The 23,762-nt window shown below is 42.4% G+C and overlaps 1 protein-coding gene across 2 annotated transcripts in view; it reads right to left on the bottom strand.

Moving 5' to 3' along the window:
• Window positions 1-4,382: 4,382 nt before the first annotated feature.
• Window positions 4,383-23,762, bottom strand: part of pcxa (pyruvate carboxylase a) — a 493,922-nt gene continuing 474,542 nt past the window's right edge. For both annotated transcript variants that reach the window (XM_060936332.1, XM_060936333.1), the window contains 3 exons: window positions 19,401-19,649; window positions 19,188-19,328; window positions 4,383-9,294 (listed from right to left, as the gene is read on the bottom strand). In XM_060936332.1, the coding sequence (XP_060792315.1) occupies window positions 9,043-9,294; window positions 19,188-19,328; window positions 19,401-19,649 (642 nt within the window). In that variant the 3' untranslated portion in view covers window positions 4,383-9,042. The remainder of the gene's footprint in view (window positions 9,295-19,187; window positions 19,329-19,400; window positions 19,650-23,762) is intronic.

The raw sequence follows: 23,762 nt of genomic DNA on the forward strand, positions 1-23,762 counted from the left end.
TTGGACTGTGGGGGAAACCGGAGCACCCGGAGGAAACCCACGCGGACACGGGGAGAACATGCAAACTCCGCACAGAAAGGGCCTCGCCAGCCACGGGGCTCGAACCCGGACCTTCTTGCTGTGAGGCGACAGCGCTAACCACTACACCACCGTGCTGCCCTTTCTTAAGTCAGTTTCTGATAATTTAATTAACCCCTCAAAATTTTGGAAAACGATAAAGTTATTAGCTCAGCCTTTGCGAGACACAGCTCTGCCATACCACATAGGTGTAGATGCCAAACAGGTTTCCAATAAAGAGAGTATTGTGAATCTTTTCAATAAACATTTCATAAAATCAGGGAAACTGTTTCTTGTACTGTTGACCTTACCCCCTTATCTGCTACCCCCCTTCCTGATACTTCTGTCTTTCAGGATGGGTTTAATATTGAAGCTATCCCCACAGCTGCAGTACTCAAGGCCCTCAAACAACTTGACACCAACAAATCGGTAGGTCCTGATGGTCTTGACCCTGCCTTATTAAGATTGGCAGCGGACATAATCGCAGAACCTCTCACACATATTTTCAATTTCTCTCTCTCCTCCAACATCATACCAGATGTTTGGAAATCAGCCTACGTGTTGCCCCTCTTAAAAGGGGGGGACCCTGCTAATTTAGATAATTACCGTCCAATTTCAAAATTGTCTGTTCTTGCTAAGATCCTGGAGTCCCTAGTAAACACCCAGGTTAAGGAATTTATCTTACAGCACGAGATCCTTAGTCCGGCATAGTCGGGTTTCAGGACCCAGCATAGTACCATCACTGCAGCATCACAGGTTTTAAATGACATTATAAAGGCACTGAACAGGAAGATGAGCTGTGCTGCCTTGTTCATTGACCTGTCCAAGGCCTTTGACACAGTCAATCACACTATCCTGCTAAATAGGCTGCTTAACATTGGCATGAGCTCAAAGGCTGTTGGCTGGTTTAAGGACTATCTATCCAACAGAACTCAAACTGTTGTTGCTGACGGTGTCAGTTCTCTGCCCATGGAGGTCATGAATGGGGTCCCTCAAGGCTCAATATTGGGTCCAGTCCTTTTCACCATATACATCAACACCATTGCCTCTGTTGTTGGAAATGCTAAGATCCATCTGTATGCAGATGATACAGTTTTATATTGTGATGCCCCTACCCTGTTTCAAGCGAACCAATTGTTACAGCAGTCCTTTAATTCATTACAGAGTACTTTTGCTGACCTAAGATTGATTTTAAATGCCAAAAAGACTGTCATGCAGTTCACTAAATCACGATTAGCTTCCACTCCCCTAATAATAACCACCCTAGATGGCCAATGTATAGAGAAAGTCTCAGTATACAAATACTTAGGTTTGTGGATTGATGATAAGATCACTTTTAAAGTTCACATAGAGAAACTGGCCCAGAAACTGAAAATTAAGCTTGGATTCAATTTTAGAAACAAAGCATGTTTTACTCTTCAAGCTAGAAAGAAACTGATAAATGCTACCTTTCTTCCTGTACTGGATTATTGCGACATCTTATACATGAATGCTGCCTCTACCACCCTTCACGTCCTCGATACAGTTTACCATGGTGCACCACGTTTTATTGTGAATGCCAAACCACGCACTCATCATTGCACTCTCTATGAGTTGACTGGTTTTAGCTCTCTCTCACTGCGCAGATCGATCCATTGGCATATTTTTATCTATAAAGGTATTACTGGCAAATTGCCTTCATATCTTTCTAATCTACTGTCTCAAATGCACTCATCTTATAGTTTGCGTTCAAATAACATTATACTTTTAGACACACCACGAACACAGACCGAGTTAGGTAAGACAGCTTTTAACTTTGCAGCTCCCTGGTGCTGGAATCTCCTTCAAAAAGATCTTAAGTTATCTGTTGCTATTCCTCTCAACCATTTTAAAAAGCTACTCAAACACCTTAGATCTGACAGCTGTAAATGCTTTCACTAACTAACCATTCAGTTATTTCCGTGTTGTGCGATACTTGTCTTGATTTGCTTACTTGTTTTTGTATTTTAATCTCTCCAGTGTTATATATGTTTTGTTGAACCTGTTTTTATGTGTTCCGTTTCTATGTTTCGTCATACTTTGTGTAATGTCTATATGTCTGTATGTCAGGGCTCCCTTGTAAAAGAGGCTGAATGTCTCAATGGGACTCACCCTGGTAAAATAAAGGTCAAATAAAAAAATAGGACCTCAAGGTACCCATGTGTACCTTTTCAGGGCCGAAAAGGTACATACATGTTCCCAATTGGTATATTAAGTGTACAAATAAGTACTTTAGAGGGAACTGCCCCAGTGACGAGCCATTGTACCCCTAAAGATACAATAATGTACTTTATTTTCTGAGTGTACTGCTACCATTTATATACAGCAGGTTCCAAAAGTTGGACACCACATTGAAATAAACAATGTTTAGAATTTTAAAACAATGAAAGGAAATGCTCAATTTCTTGAATGTTTAAGTTATTCTACAAAATTGAGGCTACATCCACACGACAACGGCAACGAGATGTTATTTAAAAAAATATCGCGTCCAAATGGGCAACGATCAGTAAAATATCAGGTCCATATGGCAACGCAACGCTTGCTGAAAACGATGCAATACACATGCCACACCTCTAGGGGCGCTGTAAGACGGTCCCTTCGGAGACACCAGAACAATAGAAGAAGTAAGGACGCATGTGCATAAACTATTATGCGCGAGACTTCATATTAGCCACAAAGTCAGGAAAATCTGTTTGAAAATCTGTTTGAAAATCTGAAAATTACGTTATGACCAAATACAATGAAAAATATTTTTCCAGTCTCACCTATGAAAAGTAATCCCATGTGATCTCGTTTGGACGGTAAACCTGTTGGTACAGTTAAACGCAGCACATGAATGAGGCATCTTTATTCTCCGCTTTGACCTATCCAATATGGCGGCGAGGATGACGTATGATTCTACGCGGAAGGCGGCGTCTTTAATGGTCCGGAATAAATTGAATGCTACACGTTGATGGATTAATTTGCTCTTCTACGCCCTTTTTGAGGAATGTATTGTAGGACTTAAACCAACATCTGAAGAGGTGAGATCGCTCCTTTTTTTCCCTATTTTTGCTGGCGGGATTGACTCTGCCTAAGGGCTATTCTCTCTCTCTCTCTCTCACTTTGCACCATTACACAATAAATATTCACACTGAAAATATTCTGTAAGCGCATTTCATGAACCAAGTTATAGGATTTGTTGACAACTCGCATCGAGTTCGTTACACTTCTACCCGGCGTGAAGCACATGTGGTTGTGACGTCATCGTAAACAAATCCGTTCTACTCATCCAGACGACTTCGCAACGGCAACGTTGCCAGATCTTTCCACTCTGGAACCAGTTCTCAAAATATTGCGTTTTGGGGCGCCCAAAACGCCGGTGCCGTGTGGACACCAGGCCAAAACGATAAACAATTGTATCGGATTCACCTGAATCCGTTGCCGTGTGGACAGGGCCTGAGTCATACATGAGCTGATAGCCGCATAGCACTGAGTTGGCTATAAGCCATGCATGACGAGATTGAGTGGAATAACTCATTCTATCCACATTCACTGGATTTTGAAAAACAGAGCATTTTTAGTTTTTTTTTGCAAATTCGATAAATAAAAACTTTATACAAAACGTCTGACAAAATAATTTCTGCTAAGAATGTAAACAAACCGGCAAAATGACAGGAGCAATTTGTGAAAAATGCTATAATAATAATAATAATAATTATTATTATTATTGAAAAATCAAATATATGTTCTTACCATCAAATACTTTTATTCCATATTTTGTTGTGCTTTTTTTTTGTATTTTTTTGGGGGGGGTTGTTTTTGAGTAGAGTTTTTATTTCGTCCTCGGTTGGTTCCGCAAAACACTTTGCCATTTTTGTTTTTCTCTACTCACAGTATACGAGCTGATATCCTAGTAGTAGAGTAGCCAATCCGAGCACGCGATTGCTCATATCCAGTGAATGTGGATAGAATAAATGCCATTATTTCAAAGTCACCATTTGTGATATGTTAACTCTTTCGTTCCTCTGTTAACTTCCTTGAGTCTTTTTTGCTTCAATCGAAGCACATGTTCAAATAACATGCTGAAGGATTTGCGCAAACATCATCAGGCTCGTCAGGTTTTACACAAACTTGTGGGATCCATACCATGAGTGCACACTGTCATTAAAGGAAGAAAAAGCAAACAAACAAACAACAAAACCCACAATTCTTAGATTCTAAAGATAGAAAATAATGCAGAATAGAAGCATTTTCACTTGTGGTCTCAGATTTATGGACCTTATTATACGTCTCTAATTCCAAATAACAAGCAACACACAGTCAGCCAATGTGTTATCCTTTTTATTTCATATCAGTTTTGTTTTCCAGTATCAACTAACATGTTATGATGAATTAGTATTTGGATAAACATTAACAAGTCATTAACGAGAAAAAAAATTCCACAAACCCTATTAAATCTATGATTCCTAACAAGCCTGTAAAATTAGTTCCACTTCTGTCCAGCATGATCCCGATTATTAAAGCATATATATTTCTAATTTAGTATACTGATACACTGAATTTCACCTTGAAACAAGCTCAGGAATTTAGAAACATGTCCGTTCCATTTGTAAAACCCTCATAAACCAGGACATCAACAGTAATTGCTTAGTAAAATCTCATTACATATTCAGAAAAACATTTCTTTTGGTTGTATTTAACCTATTTAGGAAAAAAAAAACAGTTAAATCGGTTAATGCTATATGATGAGAACAACTGACCATTCATGACGTCGAGAAGTCCAGAGCTGTTTTGATTTTTCTCAAATCTATAAAGAAGCCTTTCTTCACCTCAAGAACATAATAATATACACACTGTGATGTAATGTATGGAATGGTGTATAATGCAGAGGCCACGTCAGTATGACTAGTAAACAGGTTTAATGGTTTAAAGGCAGTATGAGCTACTGACAGAACCAGTACTAAGCACACACAGTGTTACAAGAAATTTTCATCCCAATCTATCTACCACATACACTCACCAGACTACCCTTGTTCATTCGTGCAATTATCCAATCAGCCAGTCATGAGACATAAAATGCAGATACAGGTCAAGAGCTTCTTCACATCACACAGGACAGAGAAAAATGGCCAGACTGTCCACAGTAACTCAAATAACAACACTTTACAACCATACTACTACTATGGCCACGTTCTTGCCTGAACTGATAATTGCATCACCAGTTTTTCCTTGTGTCTGATTCCTTGGCTAATCAGACACAAGGTACACCACCACTCTTGCCAGAGCAGTTGGGGGTTAGGTGCCTTGCTCAAGCCAATCCTGCTAGTTCAGGGAACAGAACCAGTGACCTTCTGGTCTCAAAGCTGTTTCTTTAACCACTTGGACATGGCTTCCCCAACTAACTGGACTTTTAGAACTAAATTACACTTATGGTGTACCTCAGGGCTCCATCATTGGTCCTGCACAGTTTAGTGGTATATGGTTCCTCTTTTGTTGAATTTACAGTGTAGCTTTTGAAAATGGTTCTCTGCAACTTCTACTTGTCATAAGACTAAAAAAAAAAAAAATTCAGTCTTTCTATAGCAGTTGTCGCAGGTCTAATGGTGAAGGTATTGGGTTAAGAATCCGAAGGTTATGAGCTCAAATCCAGGATAAGTATGAAAAAAGATATGCAAAACAATGCTAAATAGCTAGATAGGAATAGCAGACAGACAAGAGGAAATACTAGGTAGGTGTAGACAGAGAGGAAGTGGATGGAAGAAAGAGAGACAAAAGAAGTGATGGAAAATCCCTTTTAAGAATCTTAGACAATCCAAAATTTAATCTACGCTGGAAATTATGAACTAGGTAAAAAAAATTTTTAACCCAGGTCAAAAAAGATCACCTAGGTTGAAATTTTTTGACCTATAACATCTACGTCGGACATTTTACAGCAACAGTTAGTCATACCTTTCCACCAGATTGCTCCTGGATACCACAAATCTTCAGGAAATTAATAAAACAAAACTGCTTCCTGTTATATTGTGCCAAGTGTTTGAAGTCGATATAAATCTGCATAAGAGTAGCTTTGGTAAGACTTCAAATATCTCTCATATAATTGCTCCATTATTTACTACTTATTAACTGAGCATGAGGTCTTCACAGGAAAATATCAGACCGAGGTCTTGACAGTACGGACCGAGCCACAGGCCTGATATTTTCCTGTAAAGACCGAGCAAGTGAGATTAATAAGGAGTTTACTACATGGCTTTTTTATTTCTAAGATTAAAATAGATGGTCATTATAATGAGGCATGGTGATGCTTTCAGTCCCGTCATATTTGTAACGTAGTTGAGTCACGCATGCGGAATCAACAGCCAGTGGTTTCAAAGCTAAATTTCTGTTAGCGGTTTCTGAATGCTCCTTGTCGCTTATTTCTTGAATAACTCGGTGACTTGTTTGTCTTTTGGCCATTTTTATTCCATTTTGTTTTTTTGCAACATCGAAAGCCGGCGCCTTGGAAAGAAAGTCCGTAAATCGCTCAGGGATGTTACGGGAAAATTCTGTCCACCAAGGAGCCAATCAGAGTGCAGGATTTTACTGGTATACGAGCTGATATCCTAACAGTAGAGTAGCCAATCAGAGCGTGCGATTGCTCATATCTGGAAATCTACTCTGCCTACTCTACTGTTTTAACTAGTCTTCACATTCCATCTTGACTTCCTCTGTCAGGATTTATCTTGTGCCATATAATGATATTGATGCCATTTTGTTTTTCTCTACTCACGGTATACAAGCTGATATCCTAACAGTAGAGTAGCCAATCAGAGCACGTGATTGCTCATATCCAGTGAATGTGGATAGACTACTTTTATTTATTCTATTCACCGGATATGAGCAATCGTACGCTCTGATTGGCTACCCTACTGTTAGGATATCAGCTCGTATACCATCTCATATCATCTCTAGCCGCTTTATCCTGTCCTACAGGGTCGCAGGCAAGCTGGAACCTATCCCAGCTGACTACGGGCGAAAGGCGGGGTACACCCTGGACAAGTCGCCAGGTCATCACAGGGCTGATACATAGACACAGACAACCATTCACACTCACATTCACACCTACGGTCAATTTAGAGTCACCAGTTAACCTAACCTGCATGTCTTTGGACTGTGGGGGAAACCAGAGCACCCGGAGGAAACCCACGCGGACACGGGAAGAACATGCAAACTCCACGCAGAAAGGCCCTCGCCGGCCACGGGGCTCGAACCCGGACCTTCTTGCTGTGAGGCGACAGCGCTAACCACTACACCACCGTGCCGCCCTCTCGTATACCATGAGTAGAGAAAAACAAAATGGTGGAGCGCATCAAGTCAGATACGTCATTTGATAAAGTATTATTTATTATCAAGTAGATAGTTGCAGTTCTTACACTCTTAAAATTGTTTGACAGAATTTAATAAAAACTGTCCTTAGACACCAGTTATGAGTTTCAGCTAATTTTTTTCAGTTTACGGTAGGTGCTGATTTCTCAGCACCGGGAAACGAATGGAAATAGACGCCGTGGAGGGAAATTAGGTTGAAAATCCCTTTGGCAGCCATTCCAGATTATCGTTCACGAACACACCGTTCAGTTCGACGATATCATCAACTTGTAGTTGTAACACACAAGTTGCGTCTTTCTCCTAAAACTAGCATGGTTAACATGGCAACACCAGACCTCTTCAGCGGTGTTGAGATGTTAATGTTAAGAGGTTAAAAGACAGCAAGTGATCAAACGTTAGTTCCCAATTTAACAGTACTCCACTGCCGAAGCTGAGGCACTCCAGATGTTGCCTAATGGATTACCAATTCGCCACTATTCGAGTGCATGAATGCGTGGTGTCGAGTGCTCTCCATAGACTTCTCTTGCAAACCTCACATTTAATTCCCGGCTACAAAAAGATAACACTTCAAATGAGAAACCTTCAGTGGCAGTGCTGTAGTGAGCGACAGGAAAGGAAAGTACGCCAAAGGATGTGGCTCTGCAGACCAAAAAAAAAAAAAACATGGTGCACCTGATCCCAGGAGGAATGTAACAGGATTGGTGTGATTCACATTCAGGGGAAGATTGGAAATAATTTGATTTCAGCATCAGGGAGTGAGGTTCCTGCTGACCCGCCAGTGTTTCAGTGGACCTCATCTCATCACCAATGCTCATTGTGATAATTGAAACTCAGCCAAGAATGCATCAATGGCGAGCCAGCCAACTCTTTAGTTCTGACTAATGCATTCTGGGTAAACCGCAGCAGAGCTCTCAGTGCTAACAAGGCCATACATCATATTCTCCATGACATTATTTCACTTTATAAATTAATATTTTTCCAATGAATTGGAATTGTGTTACCCAACAATTAAAAAAAAAAAAATCTGAAATGGTCTTAACTAAACAGAAAAAGAGAAAGCAAAGCTACGGGTTACGCCGGCAACTTTGTCTCTTTTGGTTAATTTGGGATTAAAGGCAACACCCAAAAGGTTACGTTACAAGAAATTAGATGCTATTTATATTTTTTTAGATTTATTTTTGTGCAAATTTGAGTCTACTCATAAATACACCCTTTTCATTTATTGCTTGATTTTTTTTTCTTAATTAAACATCTCTTTACCGCGACAATCCTATTTCTGCATATTTCTAAGACATAATGACATCAGCATTAACAGAGACACTCCATGTTAATGTAACTCTAGTTTCCAGCTCATGGATCATTAGCTCTGGTGATTACACATGACAGGTGATTATGTAAAACAGATTCAGATGACACAGAAACAAGAACTCTTCCGCACCCGGAGCACAAACACTAAATTTCGGATACATTAGGTAATAACTACGTGTAGGTCATGTAAGACTAAATATTGAACGCTGTCCCTCTGTCAATTCCAAAATCTGTGCATACGTTCGCTTCAAAATGTGTGTGCGCATTTGTTTAGTGTGTGTACAACATCCTGGATGTTATGTGACGTCGCTCCGTTTACTCTGTGATCTCCAGAATGAGATCATCTCCTTCCAGGTTGCTGTCGACTTTGACGTAAACTTTAGCCACGGTGCCGGAAAGCGGCGAGTTCACCACTGTCTCCATCTTCATGGCGCTGAGGACGCACAGAGGCTGTCCTTTCTCAACCTTCTGGCCCTCCTTGACCTTGATCTCAACCACTTTCCCTGGCATGGGTGCTCCTACCTGGCCTCGTACGTCCTTCAGAGCCTTTGGGTGGAAATGCATCTCCTGGAGGAGCACACAGAGAGGAAGTTATAGACTATCAAAAGGGCACAAAGAAAAGGAGACACGGAAAATAATCGAGGAGGGAGCAGGGGTCATCACGTGGCAGCTTGTGGTCTGGATGTGGAGCCAGGAAAAATGTTTGGACTGAACTGAGCACTTGAAAATGTACCAGAGCCTACTGTATGACACGCATAAATTATTTAGATGAAAGTAGCCCATCAGCCTGGAGATTAGCTCCACTGAGAGCGAGAGAGTTAGTCATGAGTCACAGTAGTTGAAATGACAAATGTGTTTCAATTTTGGGAAAAAGTTTTTCAGAAAATATTGCGGGTAGGTACATAATGATGCCAGGAGCAAGTGTGATCGGTCAAACTGTCTGGGAATGGGAGTGTGAGTGGGATTAAAAAACAAACAAACAGTCATGCACAAACCTCTATTTTTATTCATGGCAAAAGTGGTAATATGAATCTCCAGTATGAAACAATAAACAGCCAGTTCAAATTGTCTTATTCATAGCATCAACTATTCACTAATGGCTAAACCTTTTAAAATTAAACGCCGAACCATCACGCCCATTCAGTCATATTAGCTGCTTATCCGGATCTTCATAAGTAAGGACTTTTAGGCCAAGTTTACATTAGACCGTATCGGTCTCGTTTTCTTCGCAGATGCACTGTCCGTTTACATTAAAACGCCGGGAAACGGGAATCCGCCAGGGTCCACGTATTCAATCCAAATCGTGTCTGGTCCGGTGCTGTGTAAACATTGAGAATACGCGGATACGCTGTGCTGAGCTCTAGCTGGCGTCGTCATTGGACAATGTCACTGTGACATCCACCTTCCTGATTCGCTGGCGTTGGTCATGTGACGCGACTGCTGAAAAACGGCGCGGACTTCCGACTTGTATCACCTTTCATTAAAGAGTATAAAAGTATGAAAATACTGCAAATACTGATGCAAATACTGCCCATTGTGTAGTTATGATTGTCTTTAGGCTTGCCATCCTTCCACTTGCAAGTGGTAAGTGACGCGCATGCCCGACATGCACTGAGATCACACACACAGCGGCTCAGTCCCAAATCACTGCTCGTGCGCTTCACTCGTGCGCTCTGTGAGCTGCGCACGGCCGGAGTGCGCACCCTCCAGAGGGCACTCGCTGTTCAGGGCGGAGTGATTTGGAGCGCAGGATGCCTGCGGAGCCGAGCGTATCCGTGTATTGGCGTTGCTATGTGCACGCGAATCGTGTATTGGTGCTGCTGTGTGCACACTAATCGTTTTAAAAACGTTAATCTGATGATCCGCTGATACGGTCTAATGTAAACCCCACCTTACCCTGTCCACACTAGGGATTTTGTACCGATACGAAATTACTTTTGTACCGCAACACCTGTCCACACTAGCAACTATACCGGTACTGTAGCGGTATAACTGTATTGGTACGAAACCCACAAATGTATGGGTTTCGTACCGGTACAGTATCGGTACTGTAGCGCTTCGCTGTAGTGTGGACAGATGAAGCGGTTCTGTATCGATACAAATATAATGCACATGCGAAAACGAAACAACCGTGGAGCTACATGGAGCAAAGAAAGGGAGGAGGAAGGGAGGGGGGAGGAGGGAGGGAGGGGGAAAGATGGAGAAAGAAAGGAGGAAGAGGGGAAAAGGGAGAGAAAGGGAGGGGAAGAGAAGGGAAGAGGGAGAAAGTGAGGGGGGAGAAAGGGAGATTCGTTTTCTTTGTTTCTTTCTCAACTGCCTCGCGCGTTTTATACAATTCGACTGAATAAATGACCACCAGAAATACAGACTGTACATTGACGACAACAAAAAGCACACACACGTTGTTTCATCCGCCATATTCTCGGAAGGAAGTTACTCGGTAACCACGGAAACATTTTGCGCACGCGCATTTCAACTACCGTGAAAGAAAACCGCAAACATTTCTCGCTAGTGTGGACAGATGCACTAAACTGTACCGGTATACTTTGTATCGATACAGTTATACCACTTTCGTACCGGTATAAGTGTGAACACAGCATTATGCAAGGCCCTGCTCACACTACAGCTCGCAATGGGCAGCATCGCCACCAATTGTGCAATACACGCTGAATGTTCTCCGAGCTTTGCGAGTTGTTTTTTGGTGCGTCTCCGCCTTGTGAGTGGCCAAAAACATCACCAAAAATTTCAGTGCACGCGCTGAAATTTGGTGGCAATGTTTTCGTCGGCAAACTAAGCAGCCGAATACTTGCGGATGGGTTTGGGAATAGTTCCCGAAGCTCAGGGAACCTTAATCGAGCCTCTTGAGATGCATTTGTCTCAAATTCATATCCCCGATGCTCACGGGAGCCTCATCAACACAGCGGCTCGGCACAGCCTAACCTTCCCCTAGACTTAAAAAGTGCATTTACATTTGGGGATCCTTCAGACTGCATTGTCTACACGCTTGGGACCCGGTTGTTACGGGAAACACCTGATGCTGATTTGAGCGCAATCAGCACGTGCATATAAGGACACCGTTTTCACAGAGACTTTGCAAAGTATTCTGCCAGGAATGCAGCGGTAGACGTACCTTAGTGCAGGGAGTGTGTTTATTAGCAGGTGTGATATTTACAAAACGCAAACGAAACCGAAAGCAGAGTCATAAACGTGGCTAGAAACAAACGTGACCGCAATAATGATAATACTTTGCAAAGCCTCCGTGTCCATATATGCGTGTGCCGATTGCACTCAAATCAGCATCAGGTGTTTCCCATAATGACTGGGTCCTGTGAGCGAGCATGGTCATTTGAGTGCGCGAAGGTGTAACAGTCAAGTGTTCACCTGCTGTGTGACCAGAACTTTTAGCCTGCCTGTATATTGCCGTGCATTGTCACCATAATACCTCATTTTTCATCGATAACCCATCGCAAAGCATCGCGAGCTGTAGTGTGACCGCAGCTTAACAGGATTTTACAATCCTCCAGTGATTGTCCTAATGCAAATTTCTATGTTGGAAATTCTTATTTAAAGGGGACATATTGCACCACTTTTCCACAAGTTGACACAGTTCCCTGAGGTCTTACTGAAACGTCTGATACCCCTTTTCCACCAAATTAGTTCCAGGGCTGGTTCGGGGTCAGTGCTGGTGCTGGTTCACAACTCGTTCAACTTGCAAGCCAGCTGAGAACTAGTTTGGTTTTCCATAGCTCGCGGTAGCCACGTCATTACGTCGTTGGATACGTCAGTTACGTCGCTGTATACGTCAGTTACGTCGCTACGTTTGCATAAACCTTGGCGTGAATATCGAAGCAAAAACAACACGGAAGAAGCAGCAGCAGCAACAACAATAATAATAATGGATGACTTTGCGTTTGTACAGCTGCTGCTTCTCGTCGCTTAAAAATGGTGATCTTTCGCGGTCTTGCTATTGTTGTTGGTCTTAACAACTCCGCCCCCCGCTGACGTAAGCGGTTCTTTCCTCTGGCCCAGCAGAGAGTTGGTGCTAGCCTGGAACCGGTTTTTCTGGCCCCAGAGCCAGTTCTTTGTCAGTGGAAAGAGAAAACCCGGTTCCAAACTAAGCACTGGCCCGAACCAGCCCTGGAACTGCTTTGGTGGAAAAGGGGCATGTGACATGCTTTGGTCAAAATCCTACAAGGATAAAGCACCACAGCTCCTTTCTCACCCTGCCTAAACAGCCCTGATCAAAACGGCTCAACCGTGTCCTTTAAATCAGACCTGGGCATTTTACGGCCCGCGGGCCGCATCCGGCCCTTTGGTTCATTCTGACCGGCCCGCGTAAGGTTAATTAGAAATTACAAAATAAACATATTTTCTAATTTTACCTCACGCATGGACTGAATGTGCAGTGCTTTTATTTTGAACTTGTGTTCAACAAAAACGCAATGCGCGCGACATGAACATGACATGAAATCCCACGAAACCTAATCCCGCGATAACTACTTCCGTAATTTGTCCAGACCAACCACAAACTTGTACGTCATCCTTCAAACGGTCCAGCCAATCACACAGTGTGACGTCACCAGCAGGCGCCGGAGCCCGAGCCGATCTGTAGATCTGATACCTACACCGAATCGACTGATGATCATCTGTCAGCTGTGCTTCGCATCTCCACCTCAGACATTCAACCTGACTTTGATGCGCTCGTTAAAGACCGACAGAGACTAGATTTCTCTCACTGAACAAATAAAAAACTGAAAAACACCAAATGAGGTGATTAGACTACAAATGTGGGCATCATTATTATAATATGATGTATCTTGCTTGATATTTGGAGTAGAAAGACAATATTGTGATGCCTTTATTGTGTTTCGGGGTGAATGTGACTGAAAATAAATGGTACAAACGTTCATATTTTGTTAACCATTGTTTTGGGAAATTTGATTGATTAAAATGACATTTTTTGTAAGGCAACCTCGTTTTTTCCATCCTCTTACCAGTCTTAGCAGCTTGTAAAAACAATGTTATTTACTGCTTTATATAAAGAAATACAATTAATATTATGCAGAATTTAGTTCAGCCTTTTGGTCCGGCCCTCCACAAAATTTTCTGTTTCTCATGTGGCCCCATGGAAAAAATAATTGCCCACCCCTGCTTTAAATGATAATGAGCCACTGCTCACTCCACCCCCCTTTTCTGCCAACCAATCAGGTAGCACTTTTCTCATGAATATTCATTCACAAAGGCAATTGTCAGTTGATAAGTGGAGATACTCCAGATACTCATCATTCTAATTAGCTCCACTTGTGACAAAGAAAATGGAGACAAATCTCAACGGCTTGTTGAAAGACATTTTTTCCCCTTTGTTTTTGTACGGTTTGATGTTTGTTTTTTGTTTGAATGTTTTGTCTGCCAGTTGTGGTGTAGCTCCAGACCCAGTTTTGGGCGTCGGTTTCCTTTTGACCTTGGTCCGCCATTGGTGATGCTTGTGTTGCTCACTATGGGCTCTTGTGAGCTCATTGCTCTCTTTAAAGGACATGGGACATGAAACATAAATGCACGCTATATCAGTTTCTTTCCATTAAAAATATGAATTAATTGCATCAACAAATACAAAATCATCTATTAAATTCAGCAAAATCGTTATATTCGTGATGATTATATGGCATTTCTGCTCAAGCTCCGATATGCATATTTTACAACCGGAAGAGCCGCCGTCACGTGATCATACGTCACAAAAACTTTCGGGCACAGCACAAGCGGGTAGATGAACGGAGAAGTGAATGACAAGAAAATTGTTTTTATAGTCTTTAACGTACATTGAACATCATGGTGTATTGTGCTGCTTATGGTTGCAATAATTCCAATGGGAAATGCCCTGGAGTAAGTTTTTTTGCATTCCCCACGGACCCGAAGCTGAGGAAAGTGTGGGCTCACTGCTGCCGTAGAAAAAACTTTGCACCTACTGTTTCCCACAAACTGTGTTCGGACCATTTCACTGAGGATTCTTTCAACATTAATACTCTGGTACTGAGCGATATTAATTGCCAAGCCAAATTTAAGAGGCCGTATAGCCGGGTTCATGGAGGCAGTGATAGCGCCATAATATACAGGGCCTAACATTCCTACAACTGCAGAGACAGTCAAGAAATCCTGTAACATTAATGGACATTTAAATAAATGTTAAAGTTATGTTGGTAAGTTTGTTTAACTTTTCTTAAATTTTCATCTCTTTCGCCAAATGGCGTAGTGTTGTTGGCTGTGTGATGGCGTTTCGCCATTTTGAATGTTTTCATCTCGGACTCTGGAAGCATTGCATCTCAATCAATCTCGAAAAATATCAGCAAAAAAAACTAGCTTGCAACGGACTTTAGCTAGATCTATGATGAACTTTCAATGTATGATACAAAAATAATACTTCTTTCAACAGATCATTAGCCTTTGAGCAGAATTGTTTTTAACTTACCAGGAAGTGTTATCGAGCCGACCGCTTTCAGTTTCATGGGGATTGAATGAACTCTCACTCTCAGAATCATCTGACCCGTCAGAGTAAAGACAAGCTCCATGTTCATGTGAATTTCCAGCTATCGGTTCGAATTGATAGGGTCTAACTTCACATCTCTGTGAAACATCGGGAATGTCACTGTCGATGGTGTCCATTTCGGTAACCTGTTTACATTAGATACCCAAGCGCTGGCTCCTTGGAAAGTTTTTGTGACGTCACAGGTCACGTGACCACCTAGCTAATTAACGAATCATTGTTTTACGCTGATGTATAAAAAAGTTGAATAATGTGATGATTTTCACATTTTTGACATCCTGCAGTGATTTAGATGGCATTTCTTATGTCCTTTATACATAATTATACCCAGAAAAAAATCCATGTCCCATGTCCTTTAACATCATGGTTGTCCAGCGTTCTGTGTGGCGGTGCTTCTGTGCTCGCTTTGTGGATCCATGGCGCAGTGTTCTGAGCGATGTTGCCTGGTGGTGCTGTGGTGGTTATGCAGGCAGTTTGGGACAGACCCTCGTGCACCTTTTGGTGGGACCGTGGGCAGCTGAAACCTCCGCCCCTTTTTTTTTTGTAATTGTAAAGCAACCTTGGGTGTGAGAAAGGCACTATAAAGTTTAACTTATTATTCTTATCCTTCTTATTATTAATTTGCACTAGTAGCGGTAGCGCAAATTGTTACTCTAACTCAGGATCTTTCTACTTTATTCTATTTCTTCTTCTTCTCCTCCTAAAATTTTTAAGACACTATTTCTCCCTCAGTTTTCAACCAATCACCACCAAATTTCACATGAAGAATACCTCTGGGCTGAATTAAATTGCTATGACTTTTGGTGCTGATCCGGATCACTGAACCGGAATGATCCATGAAAAACGGGCTCCCCCCTCACTAAGCGTCATTCTCCATCTCTTACTGTTCCAGCTCTATAGGGTACAGTGACCAGACATCCCAGTTTGTAAGAGCTAACGCACATCACTGTCACTTTAGTTACAGTATCTATCTAGTTCTTCTTCGATGATGATGATTATTATCCTCCTAACATTTTTAAGACGCTATTTCTCCTTCAGTCTTCAACCAATCACCACCAAATTTCACATGCAGAATAACTCTGGGCTGAATTACGTTGCTATGACTTTTGGTGCTGATCTGGATCATTGAACCAGAATGATCCATGAAAAATGGGATTCCCCCCCCCCACTAAGCATCATTCTCTATCTCTCTCTTACTGTTCCGGATCTACAGGGTACGGTGACCAGATGTCCTGGTTTGTAAGAGCTAGCGCAAATCACTGTGACTTTAGTCACAGTCTCGATCTAGTTATTACGTTTTCTGAAATAGGCGACGATTGACTAAGTTGTCCCACTTCATGATTTGTAGGTTGGTAGACACTCCAGATACCCAGATATCTGTGCTCAAGCACTGAAAAAGTGAGTTTTTCACAATAAGTCCTCTTTAAATACACCAGATTGATGTACAGTGGTGCTTAAAAGTTTGTGAATCCTTTAGAATTTTCTATATTTCTGCATAAATATGACCTAAAACATCATCAGATTTTCACACAAGTCCTAAAAGTAGATAAAGAGAACCCAGTTAAACAAATGAGACAAAAATATTATACTTGGTCATTTATTTCATCTCATCTCATCTCATTATCTCTAGCCGCTTTATCCTTCTACAGGGTCGCAGGCAAGCTGGAGCCTATCCCAGCTGACTACGGGCGAAAGGCGGGGTACACCCTGGACAAGTCGCCAGGTCATCACAGGGCTGACACATAGACACAGACAACCATTCACACTCACATTCACACCTACGGTCAATTTAGAGTCACCAGTTAACCTAACCTGCATGTCTTTGGACTGTGGGGGAAACCGGAGCACCCAGAGGAAACCCACGCGGACACGGGGAGAACATGCAAACTCCACACAGAAAGGCCCTCGCCGGCCCCGGGGCTCGAACCCAGGACCTTCTTGCTGTGAGGCGACAGCGCTAACCACTACACCACCGTGCCGCCCTGGTCATTTATTTATTGAGGAAAATGATCCAATGTTACATATCTGTGAGTGGCAAAAGTATGTAAACCTCTAGGATTAGCAGTTAATTTGAAGATGAAATTAGTGTCAGGTGTTTTCAATCAATGGGATGATAATCAGGTGTGAGTGGGCACCCTGTTTTATTTAAAGAACAGGGATCTATCAAAGTCTGATCTTTACAACATGTTTGTAGAAGTGTATCATGGCACGAACAAAGGAGATTTCTGAGGACCTCAGAAAAAGCGTTGTTGATGCTCATCAGGCTGGAAAAGGTTACAAAACCATCTCTAAAGAGTTTGGACTCCACCAATCCACAGTCAGACAGATTGTGTACAAATGGAGGAAATTGAAGACCATTGTTACCCTACCCAGGAGTGGTCGACCAACAAAGATCACTCCAAGAGCAAGGTGTGTAATAGTCGGCGAGGTCACAAAGGACCCCAGGGTAACTTCTAAGCAACTGAAGGCCTCTCTCAGATTGGCTAATGTTAATGTTCATGAGTCCACCATCAGGAGAACACTGAACAACAATGGTGTGCATGGCAGGGTTGCAAGGAGAAAGCTACTGCTCTCCAAAACGAACATTGCTGCTCGTCTGCAGTTTGCCAAAGATCACGTGGACAAGCCAGAAAGCTCATTGTAAAAATGTTTTGTGGATGGATGAGACCAAAAATAAAACTTTTTGGTTTAAATGAGAAGCGTTATGTTTGGAGAAAGGAAAACATTGCATTCCAGCATAAGAACCTTATCCCATCTGTGAAACATGGTGGTGGTAGTGTCATGGTTTGGGCCTGTTTTGCTGCATCTGGGCCAGGACGGCTTGCCATCATTGATGGAACAATGAATTCTGAATTATACCAGCGAATTCTAAAGGAAAATGTCAGGACATCTGTCCATGAACTGAATCTCAAGAGAAGGTGGGTCATGCAGCAAGACAATGACCCTAAGCACACAAGTCGCTCTACCAAAGAATGGTTCAAGAAGAGTAAAGTGAATGTTCTGGAATGGCCAAGTCAAAGTCCTGACCTTAATCCAATCGAAATGTTGTGGAAGGACCTGAAGCGAGCAGTTCATGTGAGGAAACCCACCAACATCCCAGAGTTGAAGCTGTTCTGTACAGAGGAACGGGCTAAAATTCCTCCAAGCCGGTGTGCAGGACTGATCAACAGTTACCGCAAACGTTTAGTTGCAGTTATTGCTGCACAAGGGGGTCACACCAGATACTGAAAGCAAAGGTTCACATACTTTTGCCACTCACAGATATGTAATATTGGATCATTTTCCTCAAGAAATAAATGACCAAGTATAATATTTTTATCTCATTTGTTTAACTGGGTTCTCTTTATCTACTTTTAGGACTTGTGTGAAAATCTGATGTTGTTTTAGGTCATATTTATGCAGAAATATAGAAAGTTCTAAAGGGTTCACAAACTTTCAAGCACCACTGTAATAGTCAGGAGGGACACCACAACACCGACTTCTTATCTAAATGTAAATTTAACGACCACTGAAACCAATAAGTGCTTGCTAGTGGTCTATTTAATACAGAAAATCATTTTTAAAATACTTCCTAAGTATTAATTATGAAGTAATTTATAATACTTAATTAAAAATGATGTAATAACGAGCCACACAGATGCTTCTGAAATTTCCAGAGTGTTTCCCTCAGTGAATGAGTGAGCGAGGGAGTGATTTACACTCAGCTCCTTGCTCTTTACAAGCAGAACAATGTATTATGGGTATTCTGAAGCAGCTTGGGTACACTAACCTATCGCAGTTTATTGTAAGATTCATAGCCACACAAGATATTATTCAAAGTGCTTTAGGCATGACTACAGAATGGCAGGACCCGCAATATGGTTAGATTTCAAAATAAAATGAAATCCATTACAAAGAGTGCAGTCAAAGATTTGTCAAATACCTTCAGGGCCACGGTGTCTCTGACCAGGACAGACCTCAGCTGGCCATTGAGCTCGAAGAAGACCTCTCTTTGACCAGCCTTGTTTAGATCCCCCAGTGCCAGAGCTTTAATATGGAGAATCTTCCCTCTCTCCAGCTCCACCTGAATGAAATAGTAAAAACATTAGCATGTACAAAAAGACGCATGCATGGTTAATACGAGACAGAACTGCACCTCAAACTCCTCTGCAATCTTCGGCCCGTCCAGGAAAAGGCGGGTGTTGAGGCAGTCGACAGGCCCGAAGGTGGTGGTGAACTCCTTGAACTCCTGGAACACTTTGGGGTACATGGCTGCCGACATCACATCCTCTGGAGTGATGTCATCACCATGCGTCTCTCGTAGCTGCTTCTCCAAAGCCTCGAAGTCCATCGGCGGGAGCGAAGCCCCTGGACGACCCTCAATCCGAGGCAGCGATTTCAACACCTGCACCAGACAAAATCCGTTACACGACTCCAAAATGTTGTCGAAAGCCTCCCTTCGAGACATTGTATGCCCTCCACTCCAGCCACTCATGCACAGAGGACCCAGATGCACATATGTTTGTAGCCGAGTGCTTACGGTATAATCCACCAGAGCTTGGCACAAAACTGTACGAATATTTATATACGGTTGTTACAGCGAGCGCAATTAATCCTCCCCTCTTTTCCTCTCCATTTAAGAAGCTAGCCAAATCAGCTGGATATCACTCCTTAAGGACATCCTTGGAGTGGTAGCAGTTTCAAGCATAAATGAAACTTTAATATTTGATGTGGATTTCGCTCACGTCTTACTGTGGTGGTGCAAGAAACGCCCTGAAACACACTGTGGGCTAAAATGAAACATTTCTTCATATCCATAGGCAAACACCGAGATAAAGCTGAGCATTGTTAATTTCTGGCAATATTTAATTTGGATGCTGAGAATGAGGGCAATGCAAAGGAACATGTTTGTTATCCACAACACATGCTAAGTAGATGCCCTATTTATATTCAACCAGCGTGCACAATAAATTAGCTGAAATGCAAAAGGGAGGCACATTTGTCTGGGAAACAATTGATCTTGCACAGAAGAGGCTGCTGGGTAACTGGGGCATGAATGGCAAATGGGGAGGATGGGCCTTTACTGACAAACACGAGATACAAAAGATGGCTCTAAACAGAGAATTTTATTTAAAGCAAGGGATAAAAGATAAAGACAAAGTGACTGAGATGGAGAGATGAAGACATCCAAGTATTTAAAAAAAAAAAAAAAAGCCACACTCTAAACACAATCATATTTCCCCAAACCCGATAAAGTGCCTCTCCAGAGCATCAATAATCTTTGCTTTCGCTTTCTGTCCCACGTGTACTCAAAGCTTTATGAATGTCCTCATGATTCTTTGTAATTTAGTAACAATGCCCTGAAAGCATTTTTATAAACTTGCATCAAAAAGCTCTGTCGAAGTACTATAATTAATTCACTGGTGCCTTGTAAACACTGAAACATATCCCTGCTCGTTATAAAACCACACACCCTGCTGCATTACTGTCATGCCTAATAAAGATCTCAGCATCATTATGAGGAACTTGTAGTAATTTTTTAACGATTATGAAAAAAAAAAAAAACGTAGAATGTCGGGCAGCACGGTGGTGTAGTGGTTAGCGCTGTCGCCTCACAGCAAGAAGGTCCGGGTTCGAGCACTTTCTGTGCGGAGTTTGCATGTTCTCCCCATGTCTGCGTGGGTTTCCTCCGGGTGCTCCGGTTTCCCCCACAGTCCAAAGACATGCAGGTTAGGTTAACTGGTGACTCTAAGGCCCTGTCCACACGGCAACGGATTCAGGTGAATCTGATAAAATTGTTTATCGTTTCGGCCTGGCGTCCACACGGCACCGGCGTTTTGGGTGCCCCAAAACGAAATCTTTTGAGAACGGGTTCCAGAGTGAAAAAATCTGGCAACGGAGCCGTTGCGAAGTCGTCTGGATGAGTAGAACGGATTTGTTTACGATGACGTCACAACCACATCTGCTTCACGCCGGGTAGAAGTATAATGAACTCGATGCGAGTTGTCAACAAATCCTATTACTTGGTTAATGAAACGTGCTTACAAAATATTTTCACTGTGAATATTTATTGTGTAATGGTGCAAAGTGAGAGAGAGAGAGAGAGAGAGAGAGAGTGAGAGAATAGCCCTTAGGGCAGAGTCAATCCCGCCAGCAAAAATAGGGAAAAAAAGGAGCGATCTCACCTCTTCAGATGTTGGTTTAAGTCCAACAATACATTCCTCAAAAAGGGCGTAGAAGAACAAAGTAATCCATCAACGTGTAGCATTCAATTTATTCCGGACCATTAAAGAATTCTGGAGGATATCAGAATGTTGGCGTACCGGCTTCCATCTACCCCCGTTCATTCCTTTTTCCGCGTCTCCATTCAAAAAACGAGCACGTGATTTAAAGGGACTATATCCATAGGATAGGGAGTGAGAAAGTGTGTGCGTGTGACAGTGACAGGGATAGTCACTGTGCGCATGCGCAGTTATGCGCATGAGTCTACTTCTATTGTTCTGGTGTCTCCGATGGGACCGTCTTACAGCGCACGTAGAGGTGTGGCATGTGTATTGCATCGTTTTCAGCAAGCGTTGCGTTGCCATATGTACCTGATATTTTACTGATCCGTTGCCCATGTGGACGCGATATTTAAAAAAAAAAAAAAAAAACTCGTTGCTGTTGTCGTGTGGATGTAGCCTAAATTGACCGTGAGTGTGAATGGTTGTCTGTGTCTATGTGTCAGCCCTGTGATGACCTGGCGACTTGTCCAGGGTGTACCCCGCCTTTCGCCCGTAGTCAGCTGGGATAGGCTCCAGCTTGCCTGCGACCTTGTAGGACAGGATAAAGCGGCTACAGATAATGAGATGAGATGTAGAATGTCAAAAGTTAAAATGTCATCACTTGGTGCTTAAAGCGACTGACGTTATTTACAAGTCTGCTGTAAAGCACTATAATCTTTAATTACAATTTAACTAACTACAGAACACGTACACAAATACTCGGGATGTAACCAAATATGAACGCAGAGTGAACAGATTATGTGTTCCAACTGGATACAAACAGAGAGGAGAGGAGAGGAGGCATGTGACATTTTTTGGCTGTTTATTTTTAGGAAGCTTGACAGAATGGTTCACGTAGCATCTGGTTGAGACCGGACAGCCTGTGGGCTGCAAGGATTTTACTTTCCGACAGGTGCGATCAAGCTCCCGGATATCAAGCTCACGGGACATACCCATATCATGTGCAATACTAATGTGCAATTTATTTATTTATTTTTATTTTATTATTATTACTAGTATTACTTTTTATGTTGTTGTATTTATTATCAATGCTTTTTATATGTTCTCTTTGTATCTTCTATATGTTTTATATCTTCTCTTTTATATGCACGTTTGTGGCCATGCTGGCTAAATTGCATTGTTCAGGCAACTGCTCAATGACAATTAAAAGTCTTGAATCTTGAATTTTTTTCATGACTGAAATTTCACATAATACAGAAAACAGACTTTCGATGCAATTGATTTTACAACAGTTAATAGAATAAGCCCCAAAAAACAGATTGCTAGACTAATCACTTCCTGTTTATTCGAGTTGAATGGATGAATCAGGAGTCGAAGACGGCCAATAACGTGGGGGGAGGGGTGGGAGTCATTTAGGTGGGGTTTACATTAGACCGTATCAGCGGATCATCAGATTAACGTTTTTAAAACGATTCGCGTGCACACAGCAACGCCAATACACGATTCGCGTGCACACAGCAACGCCAATACACGGATACGCTAATCACATGACTTAGACAGCACGCAAGTTGAAATGTGTCAGTGCGGCTCAGCGCTTCCTCCTCAGCGGCTGCGCTCCGAATCACTCCGCCCTGAACAGCGAGTGCCCTCTGGAGGGTGCGTACTCTGGCCCTGCGCAGCTCACAGAGCGTGCGAGTGAAGCGCACGAGCAGTGATTCGGGACTGAGCCGCTGTGTGTGTGATCCCAGTGCATATCGGGCATGCGCAAGTCACTCACCACTTGCAAGTGGAAGGATGGCAAGCCTAAAGACAATCATAACTACACAATGGGCAGTATTTTCATCTTACCATGAACAACATTAAGAATGACAAAGCAAAGCATTATATTCATACTTTTATACTCTTTAATGAAAAACAAAAAGGTGATACAAGGCGGAAACAATAGCAGGAAGTGAAGTCCGCGCCGTTTTTCAGCAGTCGCGTCACATGACCAACGTGGCATGAACAACGCCAGCGAATCAGGAAGGTGGATGTCACAGTGACGTTGTCCAATGACGACGTCAGCTAGAGCTCAGCACTGCGTTTCCTCGTATCTCAATGTTTACACAGCACTGGATCAGATACGAACTGGGTTGAATACGTGGGCCCTGGCGGATTCAAGTTGTTCCGCCTGTGGAGTCGTTTCCCGGCGTTTTAATGTGAACGGACAGTGCATCCGCGACGAAAACGAGACGGATACGGTCTAATGTAAACACCACCTTAGTTCATGTTTTATGGATAAATTCGGTCTAAAA

Source organism: Neoarius graeffei, chromosome 12 (assembly GCF_027579695.1).
Source record: "Neoarius graeffei isolate fNeoGra1 chromosome 12, fNeoGra1.pri, whole genome shotgun sequence".
Taxonomy (NCBI): domain Eukaryota; kingdom Metazoa; phylum Chordata; class Actinopteri; order Siluriformes; family Ariidae; genus Neoarius; species Neoarius graeffei.